Below are 23,979 nucleotides of genomic sequence, written 5' to 3' on the forward strand. Positions count from 1 at the left end.
GAAAGAAGAGTTTGAAGAGGATATTTCGATTCATCGATTGCTAAGAAAACATTCAGTGACACTTCACTGTCACGAAGACACCTTGGATGCAGAAGAGTTTCATGATATTTCGAGGCATTGATTGCCAAGATTATATTGAGTGGCACTTCAATGTCACGAAGACACCATTGAAAAAGAAGAGTTTGAAGAGGATATTTCTAGGCATGTATTGCTCAGAATATAATCAGTGACGTTTCACTGTCACGAAGACACCTAGAGGCAGAAGAATTCGATGAGGACATTTCGAGGCATTGATTGCTGAGATAACATTCAGTGACACTTCACTGTCACGAAGACACCTTGGATGCAGAAGAGTTTCATGATATTTCGAGGCATTGATTACCAAGATTATATTGAGTGGCACTTCACTGTCAGGATGACACCCTTGAGACAGAAGAGTTTGAAGAGGCTCTTTCTATTCATTCATTGCTGATGATACGTTTAGTGACACTTCACTGTCACGAAGACACCTTGGATGCAGAAGAGTTCCATGATATTTCGAGACATTGATTTCCAAGATTATATTGAGTGGCACTTCATTTTCACGAAGACACCGTTGAGAAAGAAGAGTTTGAAGAGGATATTTCTATTCATTCATTGCTAAGGATACGTTCAGTGACATTTCACCGTCACAAGACACCCTGGAGGCAGAAGAATTCCATAAGGACATTTCGATTCATCGATTGCTAAGAAAACATTCAGTGACACTTCACTGTCACGAAGACACCTTGGATGCAGAAGAGTTTCATGATATTTCGAGGCATTGATTGCCAAGATTATATTGAGTGGCACTTCACTGTCAGGATGACACCCTTGAGACAGAAGAGTTTGAAGAGGCTCTTTCTATTCATTCATTGCTGAGGATACGTTTAGTGACATTTCACTGTCACGTACACACCCTGGAAGCAGAAGAATTCCATCAGGACATTTCGATTCATTGATTGCTAAGAAAACATTCAGTGACACTTAACTGTCACGAAGACACATAGAGGCAGAAGATTTGGATGAGAACATTTCGAGGCATCGATTGCTAAGAATACGTTCAGTGACACTTCACTGTCACGAAGACACCCTTGAGACAGAAGAGTTTGAAGAGGATATTTCTATTCATTCATTGCTGAGGATACGTTTAGTGACAATTCACTGTCACGTAGACACCCTGGAAGCAGAAGAATTCCATAAGGACATTTCGATTCATTGATTGCTCAGAAAACATTCAATGACTCTTCACTGTCACGAAGACACCTTGGATGCAGAAGAGTTCCTTGACAATTCGATTCATTGATTGCTAAGAGTACATTCAGTGACACTTCACTGTCACGAAGACACCTTGGATGCAGAAGAGTTCGATGATATTTCGAGGCATTGATTGCCAAGATTATATTGAGTGGCACTTCAATGTCACGAAGACACCATTGAAAAAGAAGAGTTTGAAGAGGATATTTCTAGGCATGTATTGCTCAGAATATAATCAGTGACGTTTCACTGTCACGAAGACACCTAGAGGCAGAAGAATTCGATGAGGACATTTCGAGGCATTGATTGCTGAGATAACATTCAGTGACACTTCACTGTCACGAAGACACCTTGGATGCAGAAGAGTTTCTTGATATTTCGAGGCATTGATTACCAAGATTATATTGAGTGGCACTTCACTGTCAGGATGACACCCTTGAGACAGAAGAGTTTGAAGAGGCTCTTTCTATTCATTCATTGCTGAGGATACGTTTAGTGACACTTCACTGTCACGAAGACACCTTGGATGCAGAAGAGTTCCATGATATTTCGAGACATTGATTTCCAAGATTATATTGAGTGGCACCTCATTTTCACGAAGACACCGTTGAGACAGAAGAGTTTGAAGAGGATATTTCTATTCATTCATTGCTAAGGATACGTTCAGTGACATTTCACCGTCACAAGACACCCTGGAGGCAGAAGAATTCCATCAGGACATTTCGATTCATTGATTGCTAAGAAAACATTCAGTGACACTTCACTGTCACGAAGACACCTTGGATGCAGAAGAGTTTCATGATATTTCGAGGCATTGATTGCCAAGATTATATTGAGTGGCACTTCACTGTCAGGATGACACCCTTGAGACAGAAGAGTTTGAAGAGGCTCTTTCTATTCATTCATTGCTGAGGATACGTTTAGTGACATTTCACTGTCACGTACACACCCTGGAAGCAGAAGAATTCCATAAGGACATTTCGATTCATTGATTGCTAAGAAAACATTCAATGACACTTCACTGTCACGAAGACACCTTGGATGCAGAAGAGTTCCATGATATTTCGAGGCATTGATTGCCAAGATTATATTGAGTGGCACTTCAATGTCACGAAGACACCATTGAAAAAGAAGAGTTTGAAGAGGATATTTCTAGGCATGTATTGCTCAGAATATAATCAGTGACGTTTCACTGTCACGAAGACACCTAGAGGCAGAAGAATTCGATGAGGACATTTCGAGGCATTGATTGCTGAGATAACATTCAGTGACACTTCACTGTCACGAAGACACCTTGGATGCAGAAGAGTTCCATGATATTTCGAGACATTGATTTCCAAGATTATATTGAGTGGCACTTCATTTTCACGAAGACACCCTTGAGACAGAAGAGTTTGAAGAGGATATTTCTATTCATTCATTGCTAAGGATACGTTCAGTGACATTTCACCGTCACAAGACACCCTGGAGGCAGAAGAATTCCATAAGGACATTTCGATTCATCGATTGCTAAGAAAACATTCAGTGACACTTCACTGTCACGAAGACACCTTGGATGCAGAAGAGTTTCATGATATTTCGAGGCATTGATTGCCAAGATTATATTGAGTGGCACTTCACTGTCAGGATGACACCCTTGAGACAGAAGAGTTTGAAGAGGCTCTTTCTATTCATTCATTGCTGAGGATACGTTTAGTGACATTTCACTGTCACGTACACACCCTGGAAGCAGAAGAATTCCATCAGGACATTTCGATTCATTGATTGCTAAGAAAACATTCAGTGACACTTCACTGTCACGAAGACACATAGAGGCAGAAGATTTGGATGAGAACATTTCGAGGCATTGATTGCTAAGAATACGTTCAGTGACACTTCACTGTCACTAAGACATCTTGGATGCAGAAGAGGTACATGATATTTCGAGGCATTGATTGCCATGATTATATTGAGTGTCACTTCATTGCCACGAAGAGACATTTGTGAGAGAAGAGTTTGAAGAGCATATTTCTATTCATTCATTTCTGAGGATATGTTTAGTGACATTTCACTGTCACGTAGACACCCTGGAAGCAGAAGAATTCCATGAGGACATTTCGATTCATCGATTGCTAAGAAAACATTCAGTGACACTTCACTGTCACGAAGACACCTTGGATGCAGAAGAGTTCCATGATATTTCGAGGCATTGATTTCCAAGATTATATTGAGTGGCACTTCAATGTCAGGAAGACACCATTGAGAAAGAAGAGTTTGAAGAGGATATTTCTAGGCATGTATTGCTCAGAATATAATCAGTGACGTTTCACTGTCACGAAGACACCTTGAGGCAGAAGAATTCGATGAGGACATTTCGAGGCATTAATTGCCATGATTATATTGAGTAGCACTTCATTTCCACGAAAAGACATTTGAGACAGAAGAGTTTGAAGAGGATATTTCTATTCATTCATTGCTGAGGATACGTTTAGTGACATTTCAGTGTCATGAAGACACCCTGGAGGCAGACGAGTTCCATGAGGACATTTCGATCCATCGATTGCGAAGAAAACATTCAGTGACACTTCACTGTCACGAAGACACATAGAGGCAGAAGATTAAGATGGGGACATTTCGAGGCATTGATTGCTGATAATACATTCATTGACACTTCACTGTCACGAAGACACCTTGGATGCAGAAGAGTTCCTTGACATTTCGAGACACTGATTGCTAAGATTATATGGAGTGGCACTTCATTGCCACGAAAAGACATTTGAGACAGAAGAGTTTGAAGAGGATATTTCTATTCATTCATTGCTGAGGATACGTTTAGTGACATTTCACTGTCATGAAGACACCCTGGAAGCAGAAGAATTCCATGAGGACATTTCGCTTGATCGATTGCTAAGAAAACATTCAGTGACACTTCACTGTCACGAAGACACCTTGGATGCAGAAGAGTTCGATGATATTTCGAGATATTGATTTCCAAGATGATATTGAGTGACACTTCAATGTCACGAAGACACCGTTGAGAAAGAAGAGTTTGAAGAGGATATTTCTATTCATTCATTGCTAAGGATACGTTCAGTGACATTTCACCGTCACAAGACACCCTGGGGGCAGAAGTATTCCATAGGACATTTCGCTTCATCGATTGGTAAGAAAACATTCAGTGACACTTCATTGTCACGAAGACACCTTGGATGCAGAAGAGTTCCTTGACATTTCGAGGCATTGATTGCCAAGATTATATTGAGTGGCACTTCATTGTCACGAAGACACCGTTGAGAAAGAAGAGTTTAAAGAGGATATTTCTAGGCATGTATTGATCAGAATATAATCAGTGACGTTTCTCTGTCACGAAGACACCTAGAGGCAGAAAAATTCGATGAGGACATTTTGAGGCATTGATTGCTGAGATTACATTCAGTGACACTTCACTGTCACGAAGACACCCTGGAGGGAGAAAAATTCAATGAGGACATTTCAATTCATCGATTGCTAAGAAACCATTCAGTGACACTTCACTGTCACGAAGACACCTTGGATGCAGAAGAGTTCAATGATATTTCAAGGCATTGATTGCCAAGATTATATTGAGTGACACTTCATTTTAGCGAAGACACCATTGAGAAAGAAGAGTTTGAAGAGGATATTTCTATTCATTCATTGCTGAGGATACGTTAAGTGACATTTCACTGTCAAGTAGACACCCTGGAGGCAGAAAAATTCCATGAGGACATTTCGATTCATCGATTGCTAAGAAAACATTCAGTGACACTTCACTGTCACGAAGACACCTTGGATGCAGAAGAGTTCCATGATATTTCGAGGCATTGATTGCCAAGATTATATTGAGTGGCACTTCATTTTCACGAAGACACCGTTGAGAAAGCAGAGTTTGAAGAGGATATTTCTATTCATTCATTGCTGAGGATACGTTCAGTGACATTTCACTGTCACGTAGACACCCTGGAGGCAGAAGAATTCCATGAGGACATTTCGATTCATTGATTGCTCAGAAAACATTCAGTGACACTTCACTGTCACGAAGACACCTTGGATGCAGAAGAGTTCCATGATATTTCGAGGTATTTATTGCGAATAATATTTTGAGTGGCACTTCACTGCCACCAGTGTGACAGAAGAGTTCTAGGCATGTTTTGGTCAGAATATATTCAGTGACACTTCATTGTACCGAAGACACCTTGGATGCAGAAGAGTTCCATGACATCTCGAGGCATTGATTGCCATGATTATATTGAGTGGCACTTCATTTTCAGGAAGACACCCCTGAGACAGAAGAATACGATGAGGACATTTCGAGGCATTCATTGCTAAGAATACGTTCAGTGAAACTTTATTGTCACGAAGACACCCTTTGAGATAGATGAGTTTGAAGAGGATATTTCGATTCATTGATTGCTGGGGATTTTCTACAGACAGAAGAGTTCTGCGAGGACATTTCAAGGAATTGATTGCTATGAATACTTTCAGTGACACTTCACTGTCACGAAGACACTTTGGATGCAGAGGAATTCTATGACATCTCAAGGCATTGATTGCCAAGATTATATTAAGTGGCGCTTCATTGTCACGAAGACACCCTGTAGACAGAAGAGTTTGAATAGGACATTTCGACTCATTGATTGCTTAGAATACATTCAGTGATTCTTCACGGTCACGAGGACACTCTGAAGACAGGAGAGCTCTAAAAGGACATTTTGAGGCCTTGATTGCTAAGAATATATTCAGTGACACTTTACTGTCACAAAGACACCTTTGAGACTGAAAAGTTTGAAGAGGATATATCGATTCATTGACTGCTGAGGATACGTTCAGTGACACTTCACTGTCACAAAGACACACTTGAGACTGAAAAGTGTGAAGAGGATATTTCGAGGTATTGATTGCTATGAATATATTTAGTGACACTTCACTGTCACGAAGACAACATGGACGTTTGAAGCAAAAGAATTCAATGAGGACATTTCGAGGCATTGACTGCTATGAATACATTCAGTGACACTTCACTGTCACGAAGACAACTTGGATGCAGAAGAGATCCATGACAACTCGACGCATTGATTGCCAAAATTATATTGAGTGGCACTTCACTCTCACGAAGACACCCTTGAGATAAAAGAGTTTGAATAGGATATTTCGACTCACTGATTGCTCAGAATACATTCAGTGATTCTTCACGGTCACGAAGACACCCTGAAGACAGAAGGGCTCTAAAACGACATTTTGAGGCATTGATTGCTAAGAATACATTCAGTGACACTTCACTGTCACGAAGACACCCTGGATGCAGAAGTGTTCTCGAGGCATCTCGGGGCATTTCAGTGACTCTTGAACCAATGATTGCCAAGAAGATATTCAGTGTCACTGCACTGTCACCATGGAGGCTGAAAGGTGCCTTGATATCTTCTGGAAACATTGATGGGCTAGAGGATAGTCCGTAACAAATCACAGAAGAGACACAGACGAGTTGCAAGGAGACGTCTGGAGGCAATGTTTGCCAAGAAGCTGTTCAGTGGCAATTGACTGTCACGAAGAAACACCGGAAGCATTAGAGTGCCAACAAGACTTCTGGAGGCAGAAAATTAACAAGAAGACCTTTGTAGGAATATGTCTGCCAATAAGACATCCTTGAGGCAACAGGTATCACCAGGAGACTCTCCAGGACCAGGTTTCCTACATCCCATGGTCACTGGTACCCAAATAAGACCTCTGGAGACGTCGATCTAAGGGGCGGGTATGCTTCTGAGGCAGGTTAGGTTCAGAGACTTAACACTGCACTAACCTGCACTAACACGCACTAACAACCTGCACGTAGGCGCGTTACTTTATAGAAAGACACTTCCAAATTCTTTAGATTTAGGTTCAAAATCTGGGATTGTTAGGTTGTCATAGGCAGTGTCAGCCTCTTTGTATCCGCCTGAAGCATACCTGACCACTGGATAACGACGGTCACACACTGGAGGCAAAAGGGGGTCAAGAAGACTTATGAATGCAGTGATGCTGCTAATAAGATATTCAGTGGAAATTGACTGTCACGAAGGCACTATGGAGGCAGAAGAGATCAAAGTGCACATTTCGAGGCATTGATTGCCAAGAATGATTAAGTGGCACTTCCCTGGCACGAACACACCCTGGAGGGAAAACAATGACATGAAGCAACTTGAGGCAATGAATGACAAAAGTTATTCAGTGACACATCACAGTCACGAACACACTCTGGAGGCAGAAGAGTTCCATTAGGATTGTCACGAAGACATCCTGAAGGCAGAAAATTTCTTAGAGAACATTTCGAGGCATTGACTGCGTAGAAGATATTCAGTGACACTTCACTGTCACGAACACACCTTGGAGGCAGAAACGTTTCAAGAGGACATTTCGAGGCATTGATTGCCAAGAATATTTCAAGTGACATCTCACTGTCACGAAGACACCCTGGAGGTGGTAGAAATGAAAGTGCACATTTAAATTCATTGATTGAGAGGACTGTATTAAGTGGCACTTCTCTGTCACGAAGACACACTTGAGGCAGTAGATTTCTGAGAGGACATTTCGAGTCATTGATTGCTAAGAAGATATTCAGTCACACTTCGCTGTCACAAAGATATTCTCGAAAAAGGGAAGTACCAAGAGGACATTTCGATGCAAGAATATATTCAATGACACTTCACTTTCACGAATACATTCTGTAAGAAGAAAAGGTCAAAGTGCACATTGCGAGGAATTGATTGCTAAGAATGTATTGAGTCGTATATCTCCTTCAGGAAGACACCCTGGAGGTAGAAGATTTCTAAGAGGTCATTTCGAAGCATTGATTGCTGAGAAGATATTCAGTGACACCTCACTGTCACGAAGACATCCTGGTGAGAAACAGTGACATAACTCATCTTTAGGAAATGAATGCCAAGAAGATATTTAGTGACACTTCACTGTCACGAAGACACCCTGGAGGCAGAAAGCTTTCAAGAGGACATTTCGATGCATTGATTGCTAAAAAGATATTCAGTGACACTTCCCTGCCACGAAGACACTCTGGAGGCACAATTGTTCCAAGAAGACATCTCGCGGCATTGATTGCCAAGAAAATATCAAATGACACTTCTCTGTCACGAAGACACCCTAAAAAGATCTAAGAGGATATTTCGAGGCATCGATTGCTTTAAAGACACTTCACTGTCACGAAGACACACTTGAGGGAGCAGTGTTCTAAGAGGCCATTTCGAGGCATTGATTGCTAAGAATACATTCAGTGACACTTCACTGTCACTAAGACAACTTGGATGCAGAAGAGTTCTATAACATCTTCAGGCATTGATTGCCAAGATTAAATTGAGTGACACTTCACTGTCACGTAGACACCTTTGAGACAGAAGATTAAGAAGAGGACATTTCAAGGCATTGATTGCTATGAATACATTGAGTGACACTTCTCTGTCGCGAAGACACCTTGGATGCAGAAGAGTTTTCAAAGGAAATCTTGAGGCATATCATATCATATTGGCATCTCATATTGATGAGGTCATCTGTCACTTGAGTAGATAGAAGTTAAAATGGGTCATGATACACGTTTGTTGTGATAAAGTTTTCGCTATTCAAGACAAATTATGATGGGACTAGTTCTGTAATGGATGTAATTTAATATATATATTCATATGTTTTACATGTTTATCCTTGCATCTGTAGGTAGTTGTAGAATAGCATCACTGTTGTAAATATGTAAGCTTAGTGCCATAAGGTAGAAATGGATCCCATACACCTGGGAATATTGTAACAATTTAAACCTTTAAAATTATGGTCGCGGTTGTTTGATCAACAGCCATGGCGATACGAAGTCTGAAATGCATTGCTTCGATGCTGTCAGTGCCATTCAAATTGAATAGCAGAGACAGAAAGCATTAATTATGAGAAACAAAACGCGCTGGTGGCAGAAAATCAATGTTACGACTATGCTAATTCTACATGTCACCAATTTGTAAGAGCTTTCTTGTAACTTTGTCTTTCTTTTTCATTCAGTATGAATCATTTGATCCACCAAGACTTGAACGAGCTGTGGAGGACAAGTAGTTGGTAACTGACCAGAGCCACTGTGATGGACATTACTTGGACCGGGTACCACCTGGAAAACTCGCAGTTGTGCCCTGAATGATTGTGCACCATCCTCTAATCCCTCGAACGTGATGCCACACTTACAACTACTGTGAATACTACCAATGTAGTTTTTCGAAGGGGGCTAGGTGGTTTCAATATCATACTTGTGAGGCTGATTTTCATGAACTATAGTGTCATGCCATTTTTCTGTATCAAACCACGTATAATAAAAGTATGAAAATCCACTAATTGGTTTTCATTGTAGCTAATCGGGCATTTGAAGCCATGTGAGAGTATGAAATGATTTGTTGAAAATCTTGATATGATTCCCTAGTCTATCAGGCCAAATGATTTTCTCTCACTGCAAAATATATTGATTGACCACAGAGCCTAATGTTTCAACACCAACGTATTGTTTACTACAAAAATTACTGCTGAGCGATATTTTTAAGTACATAATACAAAGTAGTATATAATAAATGTCTGGCAGAAATTTCTGGAGGTATAAAAAAAGATTATTCCAGAAATTTCTGCAGTACAAAACAAATCAGTCAGATTTTCCTTCAGAAATGTCTTTGAGCTCATTTGAGGAACATAAACTTTCCAATGTTATTAAGTGTGTTCCTGTAGGCTCGATCCCTTTATGGTCATGTTCGGACTGCTGACCATTCCAAAGTTCTAGCGCCTTTCCTTCATGTAAGTTATATCCCAGCGTGTAACATGGAGGTTCATGCAGAGGAAACGTCTGAAGCGGTACAGAACGTAGAAGAACCCAAATGTCAGTAAAATGATAAAATATAAAACCTAGCAAATTCGAAAATTAGGCTACAAAAAATACAGTGCTCTCGCTGTCAGTTGACAATGCATTTGTTTAAAAACTAAAGTCCATTTGTTTGCAAACAACTCTCGCAATGCAATTTAATTTTAATTTTCTAACAAAAATGATCACACATATCTTCACACCACGATTTAGTGGAATTCAAGGTGAAATATTCACGTGAAACGTGTGACGCACCACCTGAGAAGGGATGTATCAGGGTGTTTCTGTTCAAATAATGTTTTCTCATCAACTGACCTGACATAAATGATCAAACGTGCTCCATTCATTCAATATTTGGCAAGAAATGACATATGTTCTCTTCTAGGGAAACTCACTGAAACACAAAGAAAGTAGTTCCTGCAGCTTCGTTTTATTGAAAATGTTTCCACTGACGCGTACAGCAAAACTCAGCGTTCTAAATGAGCAAACACCACAACATGGACAAATAAGAATATTTTAGCGAAGTGACTTACGCTTTGAGGACAAAAGTACGCATCAACAGCCACTGTTTTATTCGACTATTTAACGTTACAAAAACATCAGTTGAAAAAAGAGGAAGTAAGAAATATAAGGAAACAAAAAGTGAAACATAAAAAGTAGCCAGTTCCTGGGACTACATATCACCAATTCTGAGTCACTCGGGTGAATGAGAGAGCGCAGCATTATTCCGGGCGTAAAATGTTAAAATTGCAGAATAATCAATCAATGTAGTTTAACTATGTGCTGCTTGTTGGTCAATTCGGGAAACATGCGTCTACAGGTAATTGATTGGTGATGACACCAGAAACCCTGGATCTGCCTATGCCTCTGCTTGCTACACAATAATATAAAATATAATTTCCGTCGCTAGCTTGTCAGTTTTTGCTGACTGTGTCGTTAAACAAAATTCAACATAATATACCACACATCACTTCACGTACAAAAGAATAATTGTGGATATCCTATCTTGTGTAAACGGGACAATTATAATAGCTTTTCGTCACAGGGATCAAGTTTTACACATGGTTCTTATTATTGACCATAAGAGAGAAATGTTCAGAGGAGATAATGCCGGACTGCACGTTCGACTCTTGCCTGTGAATACATTACATTACCACTTCCACATGGCTGTCCAAATCGCCAGACATTAACTCCACAGAACATTTTGGCTAGCTAGGACCCAAAGCCTTCTTCAATCCATGCCGGGACGATGCGGATCATTTTGGAGTCTCGTAGTGGTCTCAATAGCTACCGAGAACAAGGCCCATTTGTGAACTGACATCATCACTGCTTGAACTTTTATTGACACAAACAAGTACAATCATTAAATGAATCATAGACATAAGAACTGCAACTATAGTGTTATTATTGTCTTTGTACCAGACCATCTTGTGAACCTACCCATTGAAATCACAAGAAATGGACAAAACTGGCTATAGGGCAGTTATCAAGTACCTGCAACTAAAAGGACTAACTCCAACACAGATACATGCTGACATGGTCTCCACTTTATGGGATTATGCCCCTTCCTTTTCCACTGTAAAGAAGTGGGCTGCGGAATTCAAGCGTGAGCCTTGACGATGACCCGCGTCTTCAACTGCAACCATTCCGGAAAACTTTACCCGGGTGCATGACATGGTGATGGCTGATCGACGATTGACCACTCGACATATTGCCAGTGTTGTGGGCATCTCTCATGAGAGGGTTGAGCACATTATCACCAACGAGTTGGGAATGTCAAACGTTTCTGCAAGATGGGTGCCAAAGCTCTTGACAGCCGATCAGAAACGTGTCAGATTCCTGACGTCCCGTGACAATTTATGCCGTTTTGAAGCAGATCCCGATGATTTTTTGGCCCGATTTGTAACCGTGGATGAGACCTGGATTCATCACTTTCAACCAGAATCCGTAATACCCAGCGCGCCGCCGCGCCGCCGCGCCGCCTCCCCTCCCCCGGTCGCCATTTTCCTGGTAATGATGACGTCATTTCCGCTCTGAATGACTTTTTTTAGGGTGGCTAAAGAAAATTTCTTCTTGACCGGCATCCTTGCAGCATCGCTGGCAAAAGTGTGTAAACCTGGAAGGGGACTATGTGGAGAACTAAATGAAAACCATCGACTTGGTACGGGTCTTTCACAGTTAGGCTTAGAACTTTTCAGCCAGCCCTCGTATTACAAGATACATGTGGAATGGAGCAATGCCTTTGATCCCGTTTGTGACATGTATAACACGTTCATCAACTATCCAGTGTGGCATTATAACAGTGATTGATGATTAATGAACTGTTATAAAAATATCAATCTATTAAATTTGGAGAATCGACATCTGATGTGGACATGGCAAACGTTGAATTACGAATTTTTGTATAAGAGCACCAATTACTGCATTTTTAAGATATCACATAATCCCCAAATCATTAACGATGCATCCAACAATGGGTATATATCCAATCAACAACAGTAGTAATCTATGTAAAATTAGAAAACATGTAAGTCTCCTGTAAGCAAGACTTGACCAACTTACTGGTACATTAGCATCAAATAGGATATCAATATGGTCTAATCAATGTATTGATGTACGTGGGGAGACCTGGCCAGCATACATGTGTAATAATATACAAAGCAATATGTCATCAGGTCGGTTCGTGACCAGTGAAGATCCGGGGTAGAATAGATCTTCAGCAGCCCATGCTTGCCGTAAAAGGCGACAATGCTTGTCTAAGAGGCAACTAACGGGATCGGATGGTCAGGCTCGCTAACATCGTATCCCAATTGCGTGGATCAATGCTCATGATATCAGTCATATATCATGAAACACTGAACATTGAACCATATATGTAATCCTGACACAGGACACCTCACATTTGAAGTCAGGATTTGTGTGAGTCAGTGTGTTGGGTGAAACGCCGTTTTGAACAGTATTCCAGTTATATCACGGCGTGCCAGCTAGACGTGGGAGGAAAGCCCATAGTGATGCAGGTTTCAAACGTTTATCACCTTGGTGAAACCCACAAGCACGGGTGTGGTGCTGACAAACCTATAAAGGTAATCAGGGCGAACCGGGATTCGATCTTACAATCATATGTTTTCAGTGGACCTAACTCTGCACAGTGAATTGCTGCGCCTTAGACGACTGGGCCACCCATGGACTCAAATCAGGATTCGATCAACAACTGTTTATGCAACGTTGCGAGGGCACCTTTTTAAAACGACGTCCAAGCTAATACTTGATTATCTGTTATTCTGTGCATTGAATCAAATACTTGCATGCACAAAACATGATAATGATGTATTATGAAACTATTCCATTGTCACAATGGATGTTATGTGTGGATAGTGCTTGAATAGGATCCGACCCGTGAAGATCCGGGGTAGAATAGTAATAGAATAGTATGGGTAAGTTTATATGTCACGTCACATCAACATTGTTTCAGTTATATTGCGGCGAAATAATTGCCAGCTTTTGGGACTACATGTAACATGGCTGCTTTTATATTTCTTATACAGGTGCTTGACTGCCTCTGTAGTGCATGATCAATTAGAATTTTTTGTGTGTAAACAAATCAGTCAAGTTTGCAACAATAGATGAATAAGTTGATAAATTTGGACCGCAGTTACCGATTAACAACTTAAGACATAGAGACAGGTAATCGATATATAAAAAAACGTTATGGTCCTGTTAAGACGATTGACAGTTAGAACGTTGGAGTAAATGACCCTATATTGTAGGGTCAATCGCTTTTGACTTACTTTAAGGAACATGACAAGTCAAAGCTGGCCGCCCTGATTACGTTCTTATGTTTGACAGCAACTATGCCCGTTGATTTCAGAGAAAGATATGATTTTTTACCTTGATCTTCTTACAATAAGCGAAAACGTCCTCAAAGTCCACAGTTTGTTTAATCGTACAAAAAAAGTGTGTGTTAAAAATCAACGTTTTCTTTTATTGAACACAATATTTGAACTGTATTGCTGTAAATAGTCTAGCCTGCTGCCTATGTAACTTAAACATATTTATGTATGATCTTCATATGCCACGTCTTATGACCTCTATTATCCCTGCTGACGCTATCATAATGTTCAATTTCAGTCTGGCACACCAAGCATGAATAAGCATTATACATGTGTTGATAAACCACACTGACGCATATACAGTTTTGAAGGGTTATGGACCGGGAAGGCGAAAATCAATCCCTCAGAGTTAGAAATTACGTTCGCCTTCCCGGTCATCACAAACATTCTTATTATGGCAGATGATCGCCTTCCTGGTACTTGTTAATTACAAAGAAAACACCAATGAAATGAGGACACTATTTAATCTGGGCAACAAAGTCAATCTATAACAAGTATAGTATAACATATCATATATCATGCATGTATTTGAAGATGTATATAGACATACATTTTATCATTTATGTAATAATTCAGTTTATTCCCAGTGCAGTAGATCTGCCACATCGTCAGTGTAGTCCATTGTCAATTGGTTCAACAGATCTTGCCGCCACGAACAGAGTCGATGAAAATCAAAGGTACCTGTGCATAAGCCATCGTTTTGAACGTTAATGATCTTGTACTTACTTACTTACTTACTTTGGAGATTTAACGTGCGCTTTCCGACTGATGCGTATTTCGCACACGGGCCCGGCCAGGCCATTTAATGTGTTTCCGAAAGGGGCGAAAGTGGTCTGTGCAACCCAAGAGGGGGGTTTAGGGGTTGCTTATATAGAATTTGGGAATTTTGAGATTTGGAATAGATGCCGATGGGGTTGGGGAGGAGAACTAAGGGAGCTGGGTATGGTGGATGTTTGTTTGTTTATGTGATTTTGATTTTGTAGGTTATTGTGTTTTTAGATGCATTTTATTAGTTCCGTTTTTATTAAGAATACGCCTAAGGCCTTGAAGTTTTCTAGTTTATTTTGTGGGTCTAGTATTGCTTCTAGAGTGAGAGCCTTGTTTAGGGTGGTTTGTAATACGGTTCGATGTGTTAGGTAGTGTGTGCAGTGGATGAGTGCGTGTTCTGGGGTTTCTGGTTATTTGCAGTGTGGGCAGTTACCTGTAGTGTGTTTTTTGAAATTCTTTTAGATGGTTATTTAGGTTGGTGTGTCCTGTTAGGAGTTTAGTGATTACTCTGTCGATTTTTTTTATGGATGGAGAATTTTTGGTTTGGTTAGTGGTTTGCTGAGCACTTTTTTGATTTGGCTATTTGAGTTTAGATATAGGTTATGCCATTTTTGTGATTTTTTGCTTGTTTACACTTTTAATTTCTGATTTTGTGATGGGTAAGTTTAAGCTTATTTCTGGGATTTTGAGGGATAGTTTAGCTGCTTTATCGGCGTTTTCATTACCGTATATTCCTACGTGGGCGGGTATCCACAAGAAGGTTATTTGTTTGCCTGCCTTAGTTAGGTCGTTGGAGCTTTTAAATATTTGATTTATTAATTTAGGTCTTTTTTTGGTATTTTTGTTTTGGAGGGCTTGCAGTCCACTTAGGGAGTCGGTAAGTATTAGGATTTTTTTTGTGGTTTTTGGATTCTTGATTATGGAATGCTGAGGCCATGCCCTAATGATCTTGTACATATAAAAATCTTATATACTTCTTACTGGTAAATAGATTTTCGACTTCCCGGCCCGACACCTTTTGAAGATATGAAACATTCTAGTTAATTGTGGATACACTGGGCACATATACATAAGAAAACCCCGTGACCGATGAATTGGTACCTTGATATGCAACAAGAAAGAATCTTGTTTATTTCCAGGCCATCCTGATTATGGTTTACTCCTACTTCATGCATGGTTAGAGCCAAGATCAAAGGCGCCGCCCAGCATTTATCAGACAACAGACAGGGTTGTCTGTTTCGCTTTGAACCACCATCCCCACCCTGTAGGTAGGGGTTATCTAATCGGTGAGCAAATAACTGTGTCCAGTCTACCGCGGGTACATTATGTTGACAGAAACTACAAAAGTTGTCCCCGTTGAGCATGTTGAGCCTACATAAGCTCACCTCCCGTTTTGAGGAACGATTTTATTCCGCGATACAGCTGGTTGTTGTATGTCTGTGTGAACATGAAGTCACACGTACTAAATATAATGGTGTACAGATCAAGGTCTACGTCCTTTGAGGTACAAATAGTGATATAATTTTTCAGAAAAAATATTAGTAGATACACTGGCCAAAAAAAGAAACGCATAACAGAATAATCAGTGTTTCATTACATGTTTAATGAAATAGGATTACACAATAAATAATGAAGATACAATAACCAAATTTTACACAGGATGAGGCACATGTTTCTTACACTACAAACAGTCTTTTAATGTTCTAAGGGAAGTCGATGTCTGTGATTGCACTGTGCCAAAGTCAGTACCGGGTGTTACCACCACGAGCATCGATCACAGCTCTGCACCGCCTGGGCATGGACTGTATGAGTCGTCGAATCTGGCGTTGTGGAATCCTTCTCCACTCATCCTGCAATGCATGGTTCAGCTGTTGAAGCGTCTGTGGTTGAGGCTGTCGGCGTCGTACACGTCTGTCTAGCAGATCCCACAAATGTTCAATGGGGTTTAGATCAGGCGATTTGGAGGGCCATGGCAGCACAGTAACATTGTTGTGGGCAAGATAATCCATGGTAACACGTGCAGTATGCGGTCTTGCGTTGTCTTGCTGGAAAATCTCTCTGTAGACGTCAATGGCGGGAAAAAGGTGACGTTGAAGGATTTCATCCCGGTAGCGTACAGCAGTTCAATTTCCCTGCACGTGGATCAGATCTGTCCTACCATTCACGAATATGCCTGCCCACATCATGACACTTCAACCGCCGTATCGGTCGACTTCATGAATACAGTTTCGAGTGTAGCGTTCATTTCTCCGTCTGTAGACACGCATCCTACCATCATGGCGATACAGCATGAACCGCGACTCACCACTGAACCATATCCTTCTCCGGTGCACTAGAGTCCATAGTCGAACATTTCTGCTCCATTGCAGACGTGCACCACGATAATGTTGCCGCAGAACGGGCGCTGTATATGTTCTCATTGGCCGTTTCCCATGCTGTCTTAGACGATTTCTGATGGTTTGCTCTAAGACTCTACGAAGACCAGGAACATTGTTAGCTGTGTATGCTGCACTGATTGTCCGGTTGCGAAGATGCAACACCAGGATGAAGCGGTCCGGCGCCGCAGTTGTGACCCTGGGTCTTCCACTTCTCGGTCGATCTCTTGTAGAGTTGTGGAGTCTGTAGCGCTGCCACAGACGAGAAATGGTACTCTGCCTCACGTTAAAGTGCCTGGCTACTGATGTCGGACTTTCTCCAGCTTCCAGACGTCCAATGGCTCTGTTTCTACAGTCTTCATTCAGTCTTGGCATCATGAGAGTCACGTATACACAACAGATACAGAGAGTGATTCGCAGCAGGATTGCCAAATTTTTATCGGTTAAAGGTTAAGTAGCCGTATTTGCACGTGTAGCATGCTTACAGCTTTTTCTCCATGCAATTTCTCCCAGTTTGGTTTCAAGATGCTGTATTTTGGCGACAAGTCACCAAATGTTGTGTTCGGGTGCAATAAATTAGTGTAAGGTCAATATTCACAGTTAGCAATGACATTTATATTGAGTTCAAGCCTTCATCTTTAATAACAGTCAAGTTTGAAAAACAGATTTCAGCTATGCGTTTCTTTTTTTGGCCAGTATATAAACGAGTTATTCAGAGTGATTGACTGTGTTTACAGTTGTAGCTAGTGAGTCTGCTGACGATGTTGTTGTGTTTACAAATAAAGCTTCAGAAGATCAAAACTATTAAAGAGTTATTGACTGTGTTTACAGTTGCAATGTGTCTACTCACGGATGTTTTACAGATAAAGCGCTTGTTTTAGAAGATCAAAGATACCGAAAAGCTTTCATAAGCCGAATTGCAATAATGCACCTCCCTTTAAGCGACGTTATCGACGCCCGCCTCAGATCATTGATGACGACCTCGTCAACCACCATCTGCCCGACATTGACTTTGCAGATCCTCTGTCGGAACTTCTCCACCTGGATTGAACATTAAACAAAGCCGAAGTCATAATTCAATGGATTCTTTGATGGCACATTAATGGATTATTATGAATATGTACATTTTGATTTTTTATGCATTTTAATTTAAAGTGCATTAATTAAACTTATCGGAACTTCTTAACAGGGAACGAACATAAATATCAATATGTTCATTTTAAACAGTCATATACTTTAATGCATAAATACGGTAATGAAATTAATGAGCGGCACATCTTTGTTCTTGTTATATTTGCCTGGTACCAGGAGTGCTAAAATCCCGATCAGTGAACCGTGTCTGAATCCTTACTGGTCCCGGGAACGCCAAGAGGATTTTCCCTCCTAAATATCAAATTTGGCACTCCCGGGTAAACATGGTAAACATGGTAAACATGGTATTGAATCATAACACTGAGAAACGGGCCCGGCTTCAGAATATTGAGCTCGCTAACTCTTTCAACACCGGATAATAATAGTTTCATGAACCTACCTGTCATTAATTTATTTGGGGCACGGGTGGCCCAGTCGTCTAAGGCGCCACGATTCGCTGTGCAGAGTTGCGTCCCTTGGGCACGTCAGAAACCTATGCTTGTGGGTTCGAATCCCCGTTCGCCCCGACTATGTTTCTAGGTTTGTCAGCACTATACCCGTGCTCGTGGGTTCACGACGTTTCAAGTGGTAAACGTCTGAGACCTGCATCATTTTGGGCTTTCCTTCCACTTTAAGCTGACACGCCGCGATGTAACTGGAATACTGTTAAAATCGGCGTTAAACCCAACTCACTCACTCATTTATTAAATCTGTCCCTTTTCACAAAGTCAGAAAATGCGTATTTGCCCGTTGATGACGTACAGATTGGTTCTGTGATGAAATGAGAAGGCGGCCCACACCATGACACTACCACCACCAAAATGATTGTGCTCACGGAGAGAACCGAGATTCGTCAGAAAATAGAACTGCTGACCACTGTTGTCTTGTCCACTGTCGGTGTTGGCGTGCCCATGCATCTCTGGCTGCTCTGTGACGCGGAAGAAGAAGCTGTCTAACGGCTTGACGTCGGGGCCTGATGTTTCTTTCCCTCATACGGTTTCTTATGGTTTGGTCACTGACATTTGTCCCTGTAGCAGCCCTCAGTTGCCTTCGAAGATGGTTTGCTGTGACTGTTCTCCTCCTCAATGCTTCAGCAACGACGTACCGGTCTTCTCTTCCTGTTGTCACACGAGGGCGTCCTGACCTTCGTCTATCACGTACTGTCTGTGTTTGTTGGAATCGCTGACGTAATCTGCAAATGACGGATGGACTAACATTTAGCCTTCGAGCAGCTTCCCGCTGTGAAACATTCTCATTTAGCCACCCAATTGCTCTGGCTCCTTCTTCAATCGTGAGGTGTCGACGTTGTGGCATGTTGAACAGTGATGCAGTTTCATAGCGACCTGCCTTTATCAACCCAAATTTCGCACAAAAATTCCTTGTGGCTCGTGCTTCATGAGAATAAGTGAGCAAATGCACGATCTCCATTTTTACGGCAGCTGTGAGGAGGAGATTACAACAAAAATTTCCATGAAAATGAGTGCTGGTCAAAATGAACGTTGACGAGTCCAGTATGATTCAAATTCTTTGTTCTGGTCATAAAGTCACTTGAGTAAGGGTAGTCTTCAATATCAGTACGTTAGCCGCCGATCAGGAGGCCATTTACCAAATTTAAAAGGAATCGAATGAACAGTGCTACAAAATATCAGTGTTCCCTAAATTGTTTTGACGAGTATATTTCCCGGTATTTCTTCATGTGACTGAGCCTAAAGCCACTACTGCCGGGAAATATGTAGGGATAGATCGTACTTAAAAGAATTTTTTTTCATCATTTTCCGAGTACTTTAACAATGAAAATAAAAATAGAAATAAGTTAAAGGTCATCTCTATTATGAAATGTTAAAATTGCCGAAAATCGTTATAATTTTAGCTTCCTTGATGCTTAATGTGGACGTTATGAATGTGTTAGCTTATTTGTTTTTATTAAAAACGAACTTAATTTCGTTATAAATGCATTTTAAAAATAATGTGATAAAAATAACTGTCAGTATATGTAAACAGTAGGATTAACCTTTCAAATAGTATATGACATGTAGTAGCAAAGATGTGTTACAAGCTGAAAATTTCGAAATCCTTTATATGTAGGCATCACCTATCACCACACAATCTCTGGGAACTTGCTGTGATAGCAGCAAACGCTTCTGGTTGACTGGTTGTTTTGTAATTTATAATGCAAGAGTATGCCTCCTTGTTTGGGCCTACAGTTTTTCCACTTGGCCTACAGTTTTTGAAATGTGCTGGCCCTTAAGGCTCTCAGTTTACTCTGCTGAGTTTCAGACACTGACTCCCATCCACCCACACGCAGCTCGTGTGTCAATGGATTATGTTAGAAGTAGGGGCTTCTAGGTTGTGTTTTTATTGAACATCAACTTGGTGAACGTGGACGCCGTGTGCGCATAGAATACAGTTTATGACAATAATGTGCACATACGAATTCACACATGGCTCAGACAAATGTTCGTTTTTTATTACCATTTCATGCTTCAAATAACAGAAGTGTTGACGGCCTAACATACGTTATATCTATATGTAAGACGGAATAAAGGGACATTAGACAAGGGTATACCCTCTCTTCAGTTGCATGGAATAGTTACATTTGGATATTCTCGTCCATAGCAAACCGGATTGGTTTTACGTCCGACGGTTGCAAACATATTGACCGGCCTGGTCTGTCACCCAGCAGTCAGAGGCATCCTTCAGAACACACCTTCCCCCGAATTTGCAAAGCTCTTTAGAACGGTCGCTGCAGGACTTCCAAAGTCTCCCAGTACCCCAGGAACTCCAGCCAGTGTATCTGCTCCAGGTCTCCCAGCAACCACCTTCCACTTGGGGAAGAACCATCAGAGCTGCCAGCACGACGATAGCCAGGAACATTGTTGCTGAAACAGTTTTGCAAACTCATATATGCACTGCATACGACAGACTACAATTAAAGCATAGGAAGGATGTCCCTTCTGGTCAAAGCTGTGAGGCATGGTCAAAGTCCTTGTTGGATATCTAATTACTCGACCTATATGTATGTAAATATCAAAAGTTTTACGTTTGATAACGCCGGGGGAAGAACCATCAAAGCTGCCAGCACGACGATAGCGAGGAACATTGATGCTGAAACAGTTATAAAAAAATCACATAATCGTGACCTCACAATGTTACAGTCACTTGAATTAATGTATCTAAATTGGAATGTTATGTGTGAAGTATATCGTAGTTCTTTTATATACTTAACTCGACCTGTCCACATTCACATATCAAACAACGTTACTTTTGACAATTTGTTTATCGATATTCTCAGCACTATTTCAGTAATGTCACGACGTGTTGGCTTGTTGGCTAGGAAAGCCCGAAATAATGGAGGTTCCAGACGTTTTCCACAGCTCACAAAACTTAGAACCATAATCAGGGCGAACTCACGATGAAACGCTCCTGGCACGTTAACGTGTTGTCTGTCTAGAGGTATTGGAAGATGGTGTAGTGGGAGGTGGTGTAGTGTTAGATGATGTAGTGGGAGGCAGTGTCGTGTTGGATGGTGTAGTGGCAAGAAGTGGAGTGTTGGATGGTGTACTGGGAGGTGATGCAGCGTTGAATGGTGTAGTTGGATGTAGTGTAGTGTTAGATGGCGTAGTGAGAGACAGTGTAGTGTTAGATGATGTAGTGGGAGGCAGTGTAGTGTTAGATGGCGTAGTGGGTGGCGGTGTAGTGTTAGATGATGTAGTGGGAGACAGTGTAGTGTTAGATGGCGTAGTGAGAGACAGTGTAGTGTTAGATGATGTAGTGAGAGACAGTGTAGTGTTAGATGATGTAGTGGGAGGCAGTGTAGTGTTAGATGGCGTAGTGGGTGGCGGTGTAGTGTTAGATGATGTAGTGGGAGACAGTGTAGTGTTAGATGGCGTAGTGAGAGACAGTGTAGTGTTAGATGATGTAGTGGGAGGCAGTGTAGTGTTAGATGGCGTAGTGGGTGGCGGTGTAGTGTTAGATGGCGTAGTGGGTGGCGGTGTAGTGTTAGATGATGTAGTGAGAGACAGTGTAGTGTTAGATGATGTAGTGGGAGGCAGTGTAGTGTTAGATGGCGTAGTGGGTAGCGGTGTAGTGTTAGATTATGTAGTGGGAGACAGTGTAGTGGGAGGTGGTGTAGTGGGAGGCAGTGTCGTGTTAGATGGCGTAGTGGGTAGCGGTGTAGTGTTAGATGATGTAGTGGGAGACAGTGTAGTGTTAGATGGCGTAGTGGGTGGCGGTGTAGTGTTAGATGATGTAGTGAGAGGCAGTGTAGTGTTGGACGGTGTAGTGGCAAGAAGTGTAGTGCTGGATGGTGTAGTGGGAGGTTGTGTAGTGTTAGATGGTGTAGTGGGAGGTGGTGTAGTGTTAGATGATGTAGAGGGAGGTGGTGTAGTGTTAGATGGTGTAGTGAGAGGTAGTGTAGTGTTAGATGGCGTTGTGAGAGGCAGTGTAGTGTTAGATGGCGTAGTGGGAGGTAATGTAGTGGGATATGGTGCAGTGGGAGTTGGTGTAGTGTTAGATGATGTAGTGGTAGGTGGTGTAGTGTTAGATGGTGTAGTGAGAGGCAGTGTAGTGTTAGATGGTGTAGAGGGAGTTGGTGTAGTGTTAGATGGTGTAGAGGGAGGTGGTGTAGTGTTAGATGGTGTAGAGGGAGGTGGTGTAGTGTTGGATGGTGTAGTGGCAAGAAGTGGAGTGTTGGATGGTGTACTGGGAGGTGGTGCAGCGTTGAATGGTGTAGTGGGAGTTAGTGTAGTGTGAGATGGCGTAGTGGGAGGTAGTGTAGTGTTACATAGTGTAGTGGATGGCGGTGTAGTGTTAGATGGTGTAGTGGGAGGTGGTGTAGTGGTGGATGGTGTAGAGGGAGGTGGTGTAGTGTTAGATGGTGTAGTGGGTTGCGGTGTAGTGTTAGATGGCGTAGTGGGAGGTAGTGTAGTGGGAGGTGGTGTAGTGGGAGGTGGTGTAGTGGGAGGTGGTGTAGTGGGGGGTGGTGTAATGGGAGGTGGTGTAGTGGGAGGTGGTGTAGTGTTAGATGGTGTAGTGGGAGATGGTGTAGTGTTAGATGGTGTAGTGGGAGGTGGTGTAGTGTTAGATGGTGTAGTGGGAGGTGGTGTAGTGGGAGATGGCGTAGTGTTAGATGGGGTAGTGGGAGGTGGTGTAGTGTTAGATGGTGTAGTGTTAGATGGTGTAGTGGGAGGTGGTGTAGTTGGAGGTGGTGTAGTGTTAGATGGTGTAGTGGGAGATGGTGCAGTGGGAGATGGTGTAGTGGGAGATGGTGTAGTGTTAGATGGTGTAGTGGGAGATGGTGTAGTGTTAGATGGTGTAGTGGGGGGTGGTGTAGTGGGAGGTGGTGTAGTGGGAGATGGTGCAGTGGGAGATGGTGTATTGGGAGATGGTGTAGTGTTAGATGGTGTAGTGGGAGATGGTGTAGTGTTAGATGGTGTAGTGGGGGGGTGGTGTAGTGGGAGGTGGTGTAGTGTTAGATGGTGTAGTGGGGGGTGGTGTAGTGTTAGATAGTGTAGTGGGGGGTGGTGTAGTGGGAGGTGGTGTAGTGGGAGATGGTGTAGTGTTAGATGGTGTAGTGGGAGGTGGTGTAGTGTTAGATGGTGTAGTGGGAGATGATGTAGTGGGAGGTGGTGTAGTGTTAGATGGCGTAGTGGGAGATGGTGTAGTGTTAGATGGTGTAGTGGGA

The 23,979-nt window shown here is 41.8% G+C and overlaps 1 protein-coding gene across 1 annotated transcript; it reads right to left on the reverse strand.

The window, feature by feature from the left end:
* Window positions 1-21,027: 21,027 nt before the first annotated feature.
* LOC125373328 (mucin-2-like) lies at window positions 21,028-23,446 on the reverse strand (the record flags this gene model as incomplete). The annotated part of the gene is made up of 3 exons (XM_048384336.1): window positions 21,028-21,175; window positions 22,407-23,161; window positions 23,357-23,446. Coding segments are annotated over 3 exons (993 nt in total), but the record flags the coding sequence as incomplete, so codon positions are not given.
* Window positions 23,447-23,979: the final 533 nt, after the last annotated feature.

The sequence above is a fragment of the Haliotis rufescens genome, unplaced genomic scaffold (assembly GCF_023055435.1).
Source record: "Haliotis rufescens isolate VD_foot unplaced genomic scaffold, xgHalRufe1.0.p SCAF_5, whole genome shotgun sequence".
NCBI classification, from domain to species: domain Eukaryota; kingdom Metazoa; phylum Mollusca; class Gastropoda; order Lepetellida; family Haliotidae; genus Haliotis; species Haliotis rufescens.